This window comes from Mesoplodon bidens (genome assembly GCF_964165515.1).
Source record: "Mesoplodon bidens genome assembly, chromosome: 1".
In the NCBI taxonomy this organism is placed as follows: domain Eukaryota; kingdom Metazoa; phylum Chordata; class Mammalia; order Artiodactyla; family Ziphiidae; genus Mesoplodon; species Mesoplodon bidens.
In genome coordinates, this window is record NC_138176.1 from 205,757,621 (window position 1) to 205,774,371 (window position 16,751).

The window sequence follows — 16,751 nt, forward strand, 5'->3', positions numbered from 1 at the left end:
TACAAATATATACATGTGTATATATTTGTGCAAATATAATCTTAAAGTTTTCTTGAAAAACCCAGTCCCCCCAAATTAGCTTTCCCTTATTTGAAATGAATAGTTCAGGGTGTAGATAGCATAAATAAAATATGAAAGTACATTAGCTCAAAAATGGACACATAAACAACTTAAATTTATTAATGATGAACGAGAGTACATATTGCAATATGAAGAAACCCATTATAATAGTTTCCTTTTTGCTCAATAGCAAACTTTTAATATACTTAGAATTAAAAAAAAAGTCAAAATTACCTCTGAGTACTCTATGGAGAAATACTGTTAAATATCCACAAAAATAGGATTTCTAAAAAAAAGTTAGGTCATTAATGTAAAGCATTGTCATTGAAAGTGACTTGATGTGAAGGAGTGGAGACCTGGATTCCATATTTTGTTTGCCACTTACTAGGTTTGTGACTCTGGGAAATGTATTTCACCTCTCTGGGCTTCAGATGCCTAATATCTTACTTCAAGAATTAGACTCTAAAGTCTTTTCCAGATAAACTGTAGCAGGTGCTGCCAGTGCTCTGCCCACATCCCCTTAGTTTCCTTTACTGTATGTGTGTGTGCATGCACACAGGTGCCCAGGAGCTCCAGGTGAATGTTTGCTCTCAACAGCCACAACTGACTGTCTTTGTCTTTGAAATTGAGCTGTTCTTAGCTTTGAGAACCTGAGGCCCACTTTGCTTGCAAAGCAAACCTCCCTTAACCAATGACTGATCTGTGTGGCAGGGACCACACCCCAGCTCCATATCACTAATTCCTTTGACCTTGGAGAGAGACAGTTTTGAGATGAGACTCCTCTTTCCAGCTCTTTCTTGTGAGATGGAGCCAAAGTCACCCTCTGAGATCTTGAAGCTGCCCTTTTGGATGCACTTCTTCCCTTCCCTTTCCACTTTCTCACTTGACTACTATCTTTCCTGGGAGCATTTCCTAATAAATTGGTTTCAGAGGAATTCTCGAGAGTCCATTTCTAGATATCCCAAGCAACAATAATCTTTTTTAAAAATTAAGATATGATTGACATATAACATTACAAACTATAATATTCTGATTCCTTTTGTTTTGGTTTGGCATTGCTTTATGTGAACTGTAATGCCTGGCATTACATAATGCTCATCATCTCAGAAAAATATTGCAAGAGCTACTGTACTACAACCTGTGCCTGAAACAAGTTAGTATAAATATTATATAAATACAAATATAACAAGATAATATAGTTGTTTTACATAATAAACTATGATACATGCTTTTGATATTATCAATCATTATTTGGAAATTTGGGGGTGTTCTTGCCATCTGTGAACCACTAACACTCATATAAATCATATATTTCCCAAGTAAATTAAAAAACTTACCAAAGAATGTAATTTATTTTGAGAGTGAAATGGAAAAGCGAAAATAAAATGCAGATAATGAATCAGGTCTTTAATCCATTTTGAGTTTATTTTTGTGTATGGTGTTAGGGAGTGTTCTAATTTCATTCTTTTACATGTAGCTGTCCAGTTTTCCCAGCACCACTTATTGAAGAGGCTGTCTTTTCTCCATTGTATATTCTTGCCTCCTTTATCAAAAATAAGGTGACCATATGTGTGTGGGCTGATCTCTGGGCTTTCTATCCTGTTCCATTGATCTGTATTTCTGTTGTGCCAGTACCATACTGTGATTACTGTACCTTTGTAGTATGGTCTGAAACCAGGGAGCCTGATTCCTCCAGCTCCGTTTTTCTTTCTCAAGATTGCTTTGGCTATTTTGCTATTTGTTTTTTCATACAGATTGTAAAACTTTCTGTTCTAGTTCTGTGAAAAATGCCATTGGTAATTTGATGGGGATTGCATTGTAGCTTGCTTTAGGTAGTATAGTCATTTTCACAATATCGATTCTTCCAGTCCAAGAACATGGTATATCTCTCCATCTGTTTGTGTCATCTTTGATTTCTTTCAACTAAAATAAGTAAAAACCAAGTGAGCTGGACAATCTAACACATGCAATTAAAAATATAGAATTAATATAGTATACTGAGATTTAGGCTTATTTTTACATAAAAATATATTAAATGATTAATCAAACATATATGTATATAATTCCAATGGCAAGTAAACTCAAAGATTGATTCTATTTTGTGTTTTCATTTACTTTTAAAGTCAGAGTAATACTTTAAAATTACTACTTATATAGTACTGATAACAATACATGTGTAATTTTTCAAAGTTATTTACAAAGCTTTAAAAATACTGATGTGGAAGCACATGCATTATTTAACGACAGAAGAAATTACCTTTGATAAAGACTAATTGTGGTTTTAATCAGATAAGTTTAATATAAAGTCTTTTGCAGATTAAAAATATTTCTGAGAGAAAGGACTACTTTGCTATATGCCAATATATCAAAATATTTTTTTTCTCCCAACAGGCAAGTAAAATAAGAAAAATCAGCACACTGGCTAAACTTGACATTTATTTTCTCTATGTCATAGTCATTTTCCTTGAATTCAACCAGAAAATGAGGCTTTAGTCTGAGAAAAAATAGTTTAATGTTAACAACACATTCACTCTTATTTTCCTTCTCAAAGATTTCAAGTACTGTGCTAAAGTTTCACAGTTTGGCATATATCATTTTGACAGATCCTTGAAGTACTTAAATGCCGCCTGAAGATTTAATATCTCCAGGCAGCATTTAAGTACCATACTACACTGTACTACAAAATCTGTACTGCACTGCTCCACAGACTTAATTCTTTTAATGGCAAAGTATCTTCTTTACCTTCTTCATCTGATTCCAAGTAAACTGCTTTGTGAACGTGTATCACCTAGCAAACAAACGAAAAATGACTTGTTTTTATCTTATTAAATGCACTGTCTTAGATTTTAAATAAAACCATCTAAGAAAATATTATTGTCTTCATGTAATCTGAAGATGAGAACTAATACACAGGGTAGTTTCCATTGTAATTAGGCTAAAGTAAGTGTGATTGTCCCCTTATAATTTTACTGGCAGCAGAATTTTAATTATAAATTTCTCATCTTGCATTACTTACTAGCTACCTCCTCTTTTATTATTTCTTCTATTTTCCTTTTTCTTTTTTTTTTAACTTTGATGGAATCAGGACTGTATTCAAAGCACATGTAAAGTCACATAAAGCTGCAAAGCAAAAGGAGGATTTTGTTTGTTTACTTGCTCTTCAGAAATTAAGATTGCTACTCCAACTTTCTCTTGGTTTATATTTATCAGCTCTAAGCTTGCTATATGTTTGTCATTCTTTTATTTTAATCTGTGTCTTTTTGTTTTTACATACAACATATTGTTGAATTTTATTTTCATTCAATTTGTGGGCCTTTGTCTTTTGATTATTTCAATACACCTTCATTTGTTTTAAATTCTTTGTAGCTAGGATTTAATTCGGCCATCTTGTTTCATGTTTTTCATTTCCTGTACTTTATGCACTCTTTTAAATGAAATTCCATAAAATTCTGTGGTGTTTCAAAGTTATATAGGCTGATTTTATTATTTTTCTAAAGAAACATTTATGGAGTAACTTCTATTTCTTAAATGTGTCAATGACTATATTTTCCATCTTACGAAAGAAACACATTAATACACCCCATGTCTGTTGTTTTGTCCACTTCCCATTGTATTACTAATGCCTGGAATATTATTTTTGGTAACACAGGGGAACTTTCTGTTTCTTTCTCTCCTTCTCCCTTCCTCCCTTTCTCCCTCCCTTCCTTCCTTCCAGGTATTACAATATATTTATTTAAAATTATTCAGTTTTCTATATTAATACTATACTTCAGAAAGCATTTATTTGGTCCAATTCATTGTTTATCTGTGAGGTATGGGCAACCTCAGGAGTCTAGTTTATTTGGTCTGGGATGGAATATTGACTCTTTGATCTTGGAGAAAGGCCATAGGCCAGACCATAGTCTAGGTTAGTTCAAGATGTGTAGATGTGGGGCGGGTAAGGTATGGGGCATTCAGGCACCACCAACCAAAGTTAATACTTCATTTTGCAGCAACCCAACAAGAAACAAGTGTCAGGATTTCACCCTCAAGGAGTATAATATAGGGAGAAGGCAATTTTACAAGATCCTACTCCACAAACCCTTGGGGTTGGATTGGGAGCAGTAAAGGACTTAATGCCCACTTACTTTCACCTCATCCAGTGATATTCTTGCCCACATAGATACCCATAGCAGTGGTTTGAGGAAAGGGGATAGGCAATGTTTGTCCAAAGGTAAAGAAGTGGGGGAGGGTGGGGTGAAGAGAGACGAACAGAATTTAAATTGTCCTTCCATTGTTGCCTCTAGTTTTGTTCTGTCCTAAGCTGTATCTACCCACTCCTCACACAGAGAAGTATAAAATACTGCTGCTACTGCTGCTGTTGTCAGATATTGGATTTTGTCTTTCCTTATTGTCCTTTCATCATCATGTTTAAAAGTGGTAACTAGCAACTCATGCAAGTTGTACATCTTGTTGAACACATGAATTTTTATGGGGGGGATGGTGAATTTGTGTATGTATTCAATATGCATTGCTTATGTGAATCTTTCTATTCAGTGGTTTACAATTTTTCCTGTAATGCATTTTCCTCTTTTAAATTGTTCACGTATATTTTTATTTTGTTATTTGATGATTTTACATATATAGACTTCATAGCTAAACAATACTGTAGAGTCGCAAATCTGTTTATTTAACAATGAGAAAATCTCCATTTACAATGAAAATAGATATTCTGAAATCTGACCTTATAAAACAGTCCTTTGAAAAGACACTTAAATGAAGTGTGAAAATGTCAAGCATTAGCTAATAAATCTTTGAAGTGTTCTCTTTATGTGCAAATTTTAAATGCATGAATAACTCACAAATATAAAACTTAGAATAAATAACATATGGTGAGACATCTGAAATCTCATCCAAAACTTTGTTCTTTTGTGAATACAATTGAATGCTGCTAAATATTACCTCTTTTATAGCCTAAGTAATCTCCACATGTTATTTTAGTGGATTAAACCCCGTTATCATCTTTTTCAAACTAAAGCAATATACCAGTCAAAGGAAAATTGGTGTGTTTTTTTCTACGCACATTCTTGTTTACATGAAACATCAGTATAAGTACATGGCCTTATGTTCGAAGTGCCAAGACAGCAAAGTCTTTAAGACAACTAATACTTGTTTAAATTCCAGTTAATTTTATTAATTCCCTGAACCATCCCCCTCCAAGAAAGCAAGTTTCTTTGTTCTAAGAAACACTGGCTGTACTGTCCATTGGCTCCATTTCTCTCTGTGCCCCTTTTGCACCCTACCTCCCCTTTATTCTCTTCTTCCTTCTCAACCTACTTTTCCTTTTTGTTTTTGCCATTTTTTCCACCATCTGTTTCCTTCTTTTTTCTCATACTTTTCCCTCTTTCTCTTTTGTTATCAAGTAGTAGTGGTATCATTTCTCAAACAAGTACCAATGATGGTTGTATCCAATATTCATTCACTACTTTCCATGTGTTGGACACTTGGGATTCTACTATGGTCTGAATTTTTTTGTCCTCCCAAAATTTATATATTAAATCCTAATCCCCCAGGTGATAGTACTGGGTGGTGGGCCCTTTGGGAAGTGATAAGGTCATGAGCGCAGAGCCCTTATAAATAGGATTAGTGCCCTTATAAAAGAGACACCAGAGAGATCTCTTGCCCCTTCCATCATGTGAGGACACTGGGGGAAAGCACCATCTGTGAGGAAGCAGGCCCTCATCAGACACTAAATCTGCTGGCACCTTCATCTTAGACTCTGCAGCCTCTGGAACTATGAGAAATAAACTGCTATTGTTTATAAGGCACCCACTCTATGATATTTTGTTATAGCAGCTCCAACAAACTAAGACAGATTTGACAGAAATTGGCTTGCGATTCCTTTAAAATTATGCTGATGACTTTGAAATTAGATTAAAATGAATAGACTAAGGATTTTAGATTAATAAAGGTAGATTTAAAAACTCTAGAGTTGTATATATATATACTTGGAATAAAGTATATAGTCTATGTATACTTTGTTCCTATGTTGATTTAGGTGTTTTACTAAAAATGGAGCAAATATACAATAGTGCAATTTTAAGTATTTAAAAGAGAATTGAAAATGAAATAACATTAAAATTGTCCATAAATTTCTTTAATGAATTGTTACTCTTTAAATATTCTGGCTGTATTCCTTCCTTTGCATTGGAACACCAACCAAAAAATGTATGGTACTTCATAATAAACTCAGTAGATCTTGTCATATACAACAGTGACATTTAGAAGTGCCTGAAAATTCTCTTTTTGGATTATTACATTCTGTATTAAATTGTTTTACAACAGATTAGTAACATTAGACTGACCTAAAGTAGGTTGATCTCTCTAAGAATAAATGGAAGTTGCAAAATTTGCTTTGCTCAGCATTTTCAAAAAGAATAAAAACATGTAAAATTTTTTGGACTATAATTTCTGGAATCAAATTGGAAGTAGATTAAATTTCACTTTATAGATCCAAAAAGAAGTGAAATGTATAAAATCATTTACATTTTAATCGCAAGAATCCTGGGCCAAGTGAAGAAAAAAGGTGAAGTGAACATACTTTCGGCTTCGGGTACAATATAATAAAAAACCAAAACACCTTAAAGAGCTTATCGGATTTCTTGAACAGAAAGTAATTTTTTTTTTTTCCTGGAGTTTATAATGTCCTGGAGAGTGGTAGACCAGACAAATAGCCAGAGGTCAGATTATGAAGAACCAAATGAATAATGCTAAAAAGTTTTAAAGTTATCTTAAATTTGCAAGAACCAGTGAGGCATGATCTGATTTTATTTTTAAAAGATCGGTTTGGCTGCAATATGGAGCATATATTAAGTGAAGCAAAACTGGAGGAGAGTGTACTATTAAAAGGTTATTGCAAGATTCTGGAGGGAAAAAAATCATGAGGACCCGGAGTAAATACTGGCAGTTAATGGAGAAGAGTAGACACATTTGAAGGTTATTTAGGAAGAGAATTTCTTGGACTTGTGATGGAAGAACTTGGGAAACTAAGCATTCAGGATGACTCCTAGGGGTTTTATTGGGAGATTTTTTTGATAATCATACTTTTTTCTGGTTTAGGGAATCCAAAGAGAAAGAAATTTTAGAAGATGACAAGTTTCGCTTAGAATATGGTGAGATTGTGATGCATGTGTCTATTTAAGTAGACATGCCTAGTAGGTGATTTGACGTATGAGATAGACATTGTTCAAAGAAGTTTCATAATTTTTTACTAATGAAAGGAATGAAAAGGTTAGATGTGATATTACCTTTCATAATTTTGATTTGCTGTATCATAGCTTTTATTAATATTCAATTCCACTTCAGTTACGTATATCTAATATGTACATATGTCTCGTTAATAAGCAAATATTAACTGGAGATAATGTTCACTAATCTAGGCAGTATTTTTTTTTAATATAAATTCAATGCTGGGAGCATTGCTAGAAAACTAGCATACATATTAATTTCTAGTGTCATTTTTACTGGTTATACCCTTTGGAATACAATTTAGCAATATGTAGCATGATCCATAAAGATATCCATACTATTTGATTAATTCTATTTCTACAATTTATCCTAAAAAATAATTCAAGATAAAAAAGAGATAGGGGGCTTCCCTGGTGGCACCGTGGTTGAGAGTCTGCCTGCCGATGCATGGGACACGGGTTCGTGCCCCGGTCCGGGAGGATCCCACATGCCGCAGAGCGGCTGGGCCTGTGAGCCATGGCCACTGAGCCTGCGCGTCCGAAGCCTGTGCTCTGCAACGGGAGAGGCCACAGCAGTGAGAAGCCCATGTACCGCAAAAAAAAAAAAAAAAAAAAAAAAAGATAGGAAGAAAAATGTTCTGCATGCTTCTAAAATTAGTCTAAATATCCTCCAGATTTAACAAATAATGAAATGTAAGCAAAATGTAATAATATGCCCATTTAAAATTTACATGAAAGAATGAAGAATGAAATTAAAAGAAGTTCCATTAGACCTTGAATCTTAGATTTTTCTTTTTACTCAGAAAATTGTTCACCGATTGGATTTCATTTCGTTTTTCATGGGACTAATTATACAACTTGATTTAAACCCCTCAAAAATATTTACGTATCAAAATCATAAACTTATTTATTTTCTAATATTGATAATAAACTTATAGAAAAGAATGGATGACTTACTGTAATTGTGGAACAATGTAACTGTATCCAACAATGTAAATATTAATAATAAAACTTGAAAATGGAATGAGGAGGAGAGGCAAAGGAAGGATAGGCATACTAATGCATTCCTGATACCTTTCATGATATAGAACTACTAGATACTATCTAAATTTGACATGTCAAGAGATAGAGGTTTAGATGTACACTTAAAACATTAGTGATTATTAGAAGAATTAATTAAAAACAATGTTAATCGTATAGCCAATGAAAATTGAAAGGTTAAAGAGAAAATAGGGGATAATGAAAGTATGTTAATTTCTCACAATTTTCATTGAGGGGTCAATGGTGTCTACATGTGAGGAATCAAGAAATAGAGGAAATTACATTTTAAACTATTGTTGGAACCTCAAGAGTAAATTTAAAAAAGAGTTAAGATTGTTCAAATCTGTCAGCTGGACCAGGGTGAGAGAAGAATATTTTCCCTTTTAATTTTATACACTTTTATGTGCTTTGGGTGAGGACATTTGAAAACATTACATTTATAATATATTGTCTAATTTTTTAAATAGTTGCTCTTAACGTTATTTGACATTGAAATATTTGTTATATATAAGAAAATGAGTAAAAAATAATACATAGGCACTATGATTGAAAATAGATAAAATAGATATGCATAGTAGCCAACATGCAAGTAATACATATATACAGAAAGTAATTATATATCTTTTATTAAGATTTCATTTGATTTCTTAATTCTTAATATTTAAATGAAAACTTTAAATACACATTTTAAAAATAGTAAACAAAACTGGACTTGAAGACTGCTACTTATGATCTTAACACTGTTTATTGAGTTTTTGAAAATAATTTCTTTGGGATTAGTTTTCTCTTTCCTTGACTTTTGATTTTGGCTTTCTCTTTTCCTTGACTAGGTCTCTTTTGATTATAAATGTCAGAAAGACAATTTGGTCTACCTTAAACTAAAATGGGAATTTATTAAAGGACTACCAGGGTGACTCATGAAACCAAAGTGAAGAATGAGGCTGGGCCCCAGGAGCAGTTGTAATTACATTTCAGATGATAGTATCTTTCATTCTCTACACTCATCTTTGCTGTTCTTTGATTTTCTTCTTTTGTCTTCTGTCTCTTTTTTTCCCACAGAACAACTTTTGTTATTTCTCCTGTCTGCACCACAATAAACTTGACCACTGCTAGCTCTCAAACCTTACTACTTTCGATCTAAGCAACACATGAAAGATTAACTCATTTTTCTTACTTCTTGTACTAAAATTGCCTTGCAAATCAGTGAACAATAACAATGATCATATTGTGCTACTTGGTAGCTCTGGCAGTATCCATGTGAGGAGAGCAACAAGAAGTACTGGTTAGAAAAGATGGGTGTCTGCTACCATGTGCAAATTGAATGCATTCATGTAAAGATTCTTTGAGTCCTTTGCCCCGTTCTTAGTGCTATTTATAGCATTCAACAACCTAACCCTCTCTTACAACTCATATCACCCCACATAACATGCTTGGATGTCTCAGTTGCCTCACTTTTTAGTGTGTTTAATGTGTCTGATTCACTCTTTCTCAATTCATCCTGCTTTGATCTCCCATTCAGTCCTGTTTCTAACTGAACCCACTTCTTCTGCAGTGTTCCCCATATTGGAAACGCCACCACCATTCAGCCTCCCAGTGTGCTCAGAACAGAAACTTGGGAGTCATTCTTGACTTTTCTCTTTCCTTAACCTACCTATACAATAAATTGCCAACTTTCAAATCTAGCTCTTATTTTGAGCCTGGAAAATATATAGGACACTATCCCTCTTGCCAAAAGCATTTCTTCTAGACTACTCTATTATACTCCAAATTCTCTTCTTCTCATATCTTCCCTACCATCCCCTTCCATTTTCTTCATATAGCAGCCAGAGTAAGGTTGACTAAATACAATTGAATCATACTTAAAACATTTCTGTGGTTTCCCACTGAACTTAACATAAAAGCCAGTGCTTAGTAGAGCCTACAATCATCTGATGATGAAAAGCCTCTTGCTCATTAAGTTCTAGGCACACTGTACTTTTTTGGTTCCCCCTCCCCCCAAAAAATAATAATGCATGTACTTCTCCCCATCACACACACACTCCTTATGCTTTTTCCAATCTCTTTCTGAAGCAGTCCCCTACTTACTGACTGGATGTGTCCTTGTCCTGCAGGTTTAACCCGAAGTGCCATTTTTTCATTAAGGTCCGCTATATCTCCACATGTTAAGTAAAGAGCATCCTTCATGTTATTCTCTCTAACAGTTCATTGCTTCCCTTTATATCACTTATCAAAATCTGTAATTTTATACCTACTGGTATGTTTCCTTATTGAAGCCTATCCTCCCTATGAACTATAAGCAGTGAAAGAGCATGGATAACAATGTTTTTTACCACTCCCTCTGTAATGAGAAAATTGTGTTTAGTGCTCTGTGCACACGACTCTTTTTCTAGCTTTCCTCCTAATTTTACTTATTAAAGTAACATTGGTTTATAACATTATGTAAGTTGCACATGTACAATGTTATAGTTTGACTTCTGTATACACTATAATATGCTCACCACCAAAAGTTTGGTTTTCATCCGTCACCAGACAGTTGACCCCCTTTACCCATTTTGTCCTCCCCCACCCTTCTGATCTGGTAACCACTACTCTGTTCCCTGTGTCTACGTGTTTGTTTTGATTGGTTTGATTTGTTGATTGGCTTATTTTTTATTGAAGTATATATATATATATTTATATCCTTTTTGATTCTTTTCCATTATAGGTTATTATAAGATATTGATTATAGTTCCCTATACTATATCGTAGTCCTTGTTGTTTATCTATTTTACATATAGTAGTTTGTATCTGTTAACCCCAGATTCGCAATTTATCCTTTCCCCCTCTTTTCCCTTGGGTAACTTAAGTTTGTCTTCTATGTCTATGAGTCTATTTCTGTTTCGTAAATAAGTTCTTTTGTATTCACTTTTTAGACTTCTCATGAAAGTGATATTATGTGATATTTGATTTCTCTTTCTGACTTCAATTAGTATGATAATCTCTAGGTCCATCCATGTTGCTGCAAATGGCATTATTTCATTCTTTTTTATGGCTGAGTAATATTCCATCATATTTATATGCCACATTTTCTTTATCCATTCATCTGTTGTTGGACATTTTGGTTGCTTCCGTGTCTTGGCTATTGCAAATAGTGCTGCAGTGAAAATCTGGGGTGCATGTATCTTTTTGAATTATGGTTTTCTCCAGATATATGCCCAAGAGTAGGATTGCTGAATCATATGGTAACTCTGTTCTTAGTTTTATGAGGAACCTCCATATTGTTCTCCATAGTGGCTGCACCTATTTACATTCCCACAAATGTAGGAGGGTTCCTTTTTCTCCACACCCTCTCCAGCATTTATTATTTGTAGATTTTTTTGATGATGGCTATTCTGACTGGTATGAGATGGTATCTCACTGTAGTTTCGATTTGCATTTCTCTAATAATTAGCAATATTAAGCATCTTTTCATGTGCCTATTGGTCATCTGTATGTCTTCTTTGGAGAAATGTCTATTTAGGTCTTCTGCCCATTTTTTGATTGGGTTGTCTGTTTTTTTTTGATATGGAGCCATATAAGCTGTATATTTTTAAATTCCTGGTTGGTCACATCAGTTGCAACTATTTTCTCCCATAGGTTGTCTTTTCATTTTGTTTGTGGTTTCCTTTGCTGTGCAAAAGCTTTAATTAGTAGAAGGAAAGATCATAAAGATCAGGGCAGAAATAAATGAAGTGTAGACTAAAAAGCAATAGAAAAGATCAATGTAACTAAAAGATGGTTCTTTGAAAAGATAAACAAAATTGACAATGAGCCTTTAGCCAGACTCTTCAAGAAAAAAAAAGGGAGAGGGCCCAAATTAATAGTATCAGAAATGAAAAAGAAGTTTCAGTGGACATCACAGAAATACAGAGGGTCATAAGAGACTACAAACAACTCTATGCCAATAAAATGGACAACCTAGCAGAAATGGAAAAATTCTTAAGTACAATCTCCCAAGACTAAACCAGGAAGAAATAGAAATATGAACAGACCAATTGCCAGTCCTGAAATTGAATCAGTGATTTTAAAGCTCCCAACAAACAAAAGTTCAGGACCTGAATGGTTTCACAGGTGAATTCTATAAAAAATTTAGAGAAGACTTGACACCTGTCCTTCTGAAAATATTCGAAAATATTGCAGAGGAAGGAACACTTCTGAACTCATTGTATGAGGCCACTATCACCCTGATACCAAAACCAAAGATATCACAAAAAAAGATAAGTTCAGTGTCATTGATGAACATAAATGCAAAAATCCTCACCAAAATACTAGCAAACTGAATTGAACAGTACATTAAAAGGATCATACACCATGATCAAGTGGGGTTTATCCCAGGGAAGCAAGGATTTTTCAGTATTCGCAAGTCAATCAGTGTGATTCACCACATTAACAAATTGAACATTAAGAACCATATGATCATCTCAATAGATGCAGAAAAAGCTTTTGATTAAATTCATATCCATTTATGATAAAAACTCTCCATAATGTGGGCATAGAGGGGAACATACCTCAATATAATAAAGGCATATATAATATATATGACAAACCCACAGCTAACATTACACTTAATGATGGAAAGCTGAAAGCATTCCCTCTGAGATCAGGAACAAGAGAAGGATGCCCATCTTGCCAATTTTATTCAACATTTCCTTGGCTAGAACTTCCAAAACTATCAGAGAAGAAAAAAATAAAAGGATTCCAAATTGGAAAGGAAGAAGTAAAACTGTTACTGTTTGCAGATGACATGATACTATACATAGCAAATCCTAAAGACATTACCAGAAAACTACTAGACTTCATCAAATAAATTCAGTAAAGTTGCAGGATACAAAATTAATACACAGAAATCTGTTGCATTTCTATATACTGACAGCAAAATATCAGGAAGAAAAATTAAGGAAACATTTCCATTTACCATCACATCAAAAAGAATAAAATACTTAGGAATACACCTACCTAAGGAGGCAAAAGACCTGTACTCTGAAAACTATAAGTTACTGATGAAAGAAACTGAAGATGACACAAACAGATGGAAAGATATAACATGTTATTGGATTGGAAGGATCAATACTGTCAAAATGACTATACTACCCAAGGCAATCTACAGATCCAATGCAATCCCTATCAAATTATCAATGGTATTTTTCACAGAAGTAGAAAAAAAAATTTTTTAATTTGTTTGGAAAGACAAAAGGCCCCAAATTGCCAAAACAACCTTCAGAAAGAATAATGGGGCTGGAGGAATTGGGCTCCCTGACTTCAGACTATACTACGAAGCTATAGTATTCAAAAGAGTATAGTGCTGGCACAAAAAAGACACAGAGATCAGTGGACCTGTATAGAAAGCCCAGAAATAAACTCAGGCACTTACAGTTAATTAATCTATGACAAAAGAGGCAAGAATATAGAATGGAGAAAAGACAGTCTCTTCAATAAGTTGTGCTGGGAAAACTGGACCAGCTACATGTAAAAGAATGAAATTTGAATGTTCTCGAATACCATATACAAAAATCAACTCAAAATGGATTAAAGACCAGGTACTGTAAAACTCTTAGAGGAAAACATAGGCGGAACACTCTTTGACATAAATTGCAGTAATATTTGTTTGGACCTGTCTCCTATTGTAATGGAAACATACTACTCTCTCTTAATAGAGCCCTCACCCCTTCCATCAGCTGTACAGCTAGCAAAGTGGTTTCTTACTCAGGAGCTGGGCTCTAAAATGGCTCATAGTGAACAATTAGCCAAAAATTTTTTAGAAATACTTTTATTTGTAAATATACAAAATGATACAATATATATTAAAATTCATTTTTTGTATATCTAGTTACAGAGAAAAAGAATGAACTTAGTTTAATTTGCATAGTTAAATATGCTATAATTACTGATGGATGAACTAATAAATTATAGATATTCATTAAATATTTGTTCAAATCAATTAAAGCCCAGCTTTAAATGTCTTTGTGTACCGTTTCTGTTGACAAGATGAATAAACAGACATCCAAAGCAACTAAGCAGTTGGTGTAGTCACACATAATCCCTTCAGATTCTGTGTTTTAGTAGATTTTGCTGTTCACGTATACATTTGTGGGATTACATTTTATTTTTACTTTTGCTTATGAGTGTGCTGAAGGCAATTTAAAGAACAACACATATGGCATTCAGAATTTCTTGAGTTTGCCAGTAAAGTTTGATCTGTGTATATAGTGTATTGTTTCCTAGCTGATTGTCAACCTGTAATGCTGTGCTGATTCTGCAAGTCCTTGGTGATCATTTTCTTGTCTCCCTTATGCTTGTCCTTCTGGAATGCTGTCATCAGCATATTGCTGTTAATGAATGACTACCTTGAGGAGTTTTGTGTCACTTCTCAGTTCATTATAAAAATTCTTATATACATTAAAATTAAAGCAATACCATAAAATAAAATGCTCAAAATCCCCTTTTTGAAGAAAAGTGACTCTTTTCTTCAAACCAGGAATCTGATTTTTAACCATAATGGTAAAATAGGCAGGGTATTATATCCTGACCTTCCTAAATAAAAATATCAAACCAGAAAAAGCTAGAGGAATCTTTGCCATGCTTTCAAAGATGTCAATCTCAATATTGCAGGCAGTCAGCTTTCTTTCTTTTTTTTTTTTTTTTTTTTTTTTTTTTTGCGGTACGTGGGTCTCTCACTGCTGTGGCCTCTCCCGTTGCAGAGCACAGGCTCCGGACACGCAGGCTCAGCAGCCATGCCTCACGGGCCCAGCCGCTCCGCAGCATGTGGGATCTTCCCGGACCGGGGCACGAAACCGCGTCCCTTGCATCGGCAGGCGGACTCTCAACCACTGTGCCACCAGGGAAGCCCAGCTTTCTTTTTTTTTGATAACTTTTCTTTTAATAGGAAAATTTTTCAAGGTTGTATTAAGGTTCTATGGTTGTCATATTGGTCAACATTATTAAAACTCTCCTAGAACTTCCCAGTAACTATATTAAAACTCCATTTTTACAAATGATTCGTATGTGTGTGTGTGTGCGTGTGTGAGAGGGAGGCTTAAAAGGGGCAATAAACAACATCCTTCTTTTCCCTCCTAAATTAAGAATTAATTGCAAAATAGAAGATTCAGAGAGATTGAATTATAATATAATACAATCCAAATCTGGCTTGCAGTGCAGCCGTGTAAGCATCCAATACATTCTTATCTGAAGTGAAGTGCCCCACTGGAGTTGCTGAACAAAATGGAAAATTGTGGACCTCTCCCACAGGGCCAGAATCTGTATGCTTTTGTCTGGACAAGCTGAGATTTCATCCAGTGGACAGGCCATGCCAGTAAGGAGGAGAGCTTGTTTGTCCATCCCAAGGTCATCTACCAGTTTATGAATGCAGAGAAATGAGTGAGAGGTAGGGAAAGAAACCAGAAGAGTATTTCTATCCGAAGTGCCCTCATGCAGATTTGGGCCAGGGCAGTGTGGAGGGTCCCATGACAATTAGAATGTGGGTGTTACAGACTGGGATGTCATTAATGAGGGAATGTTTGGGACTTGAAGTATCAAAAATATTCTTCTGGGCCTGATTTCCTATAGAATACATTTCTACCTTCATTATTTTTTCCCTAATTTACCATTATTGGAGGAATCACCTCATTAATTTCTCACTCACAATATAAAATTCAGGCAAGAGTAAGGATGCAGTACATCAGGTTTTCTTGGAAAAAAAAAATCCTAATCTATTTATGAAGATATTTCTTACCTGATGTTACAGCATCAAATCTTCAGACACGTTTGATTTGTACCTTTTTTTTTTTTTTTTTTTTTTTTTTGGCTACACCGTGTGGCATGCAGGATCTTAGTTCCCCAACCAGGGCTTGAACCTGCATCTCCTGCAGGGGAAGCACATGTCTTAACCACTGGACCACCAGGGAAATCCTGTACCTATTCTTTAATGTCCTCAGTTTTGTCTTTCTGCTTCCTTTCCTCTTACCCCATTTTTTTCTCTTAAGGAATTTATACAGCCTAGAAATACTAGAATAACCCCTTAGTTCATGTATCATTTCCAATCTGTCCCCACTTAAATTTATATACCATGCAAATGCCAGAAATTTTAGTGGACTTGTCATGTCACTAATATTAAATTTCCTATAGCAAGTGGTTCCACAGTATGTCAAGCTCACCAGCTGGTCTCCGATGAATCCTCTCAAACCTCATGCCTCATCTCTCATTCACCTACTCCTTCATTTATTTAAAAAAAAAAAAAAAGTATTGAACACCTAGAATGTGCCGAAAACTACATTAGACAGTGTGATGTCAATATGGCTCTAAATAGACATGATCCTTGCTATGAGGAACTTACATGCTAATGCAGAAGACAGACCAAAAACAGGCAAACAGCCAAGTAAAAGAAGTAATTGAAATGAAAATTTAGTATAT

At 34.5% G+C, this 16,751-nt stretch overlaps 1 protein-coding gene across 4 annotated transcripts in view; it reads left to right on the forward strand.

Moving 5' to 3' along the window:
- Positions 1 to 16,751, forward strand: part of CCSER1 (coiled-coil serine rich protein 1) — a 1,188,125-nt gene that overhangs the window by 653,672 nt on the left and 517,702 nt on the right. The window contains exon 9 of one of the 4 annotated variants that reach the window (XM_081234940.1): positions 7,159 to 7,213. The exons of the other annotated variants lie outside the window; for them this stretch is intronic. Within the exon in view, the coding sequence (XP_081091066.1) occupies positions 7,159 to 7,191 (33 nt within the window). The 3' untranslated portion in view covers positions 7,192 to 7,213. Of the gene's footprint in view, positions 1 to 7,158; positions 7,214 to 16,751 lie in introns of those variants that run through there. 4 annotated transcript variants of the gene reach the window in all.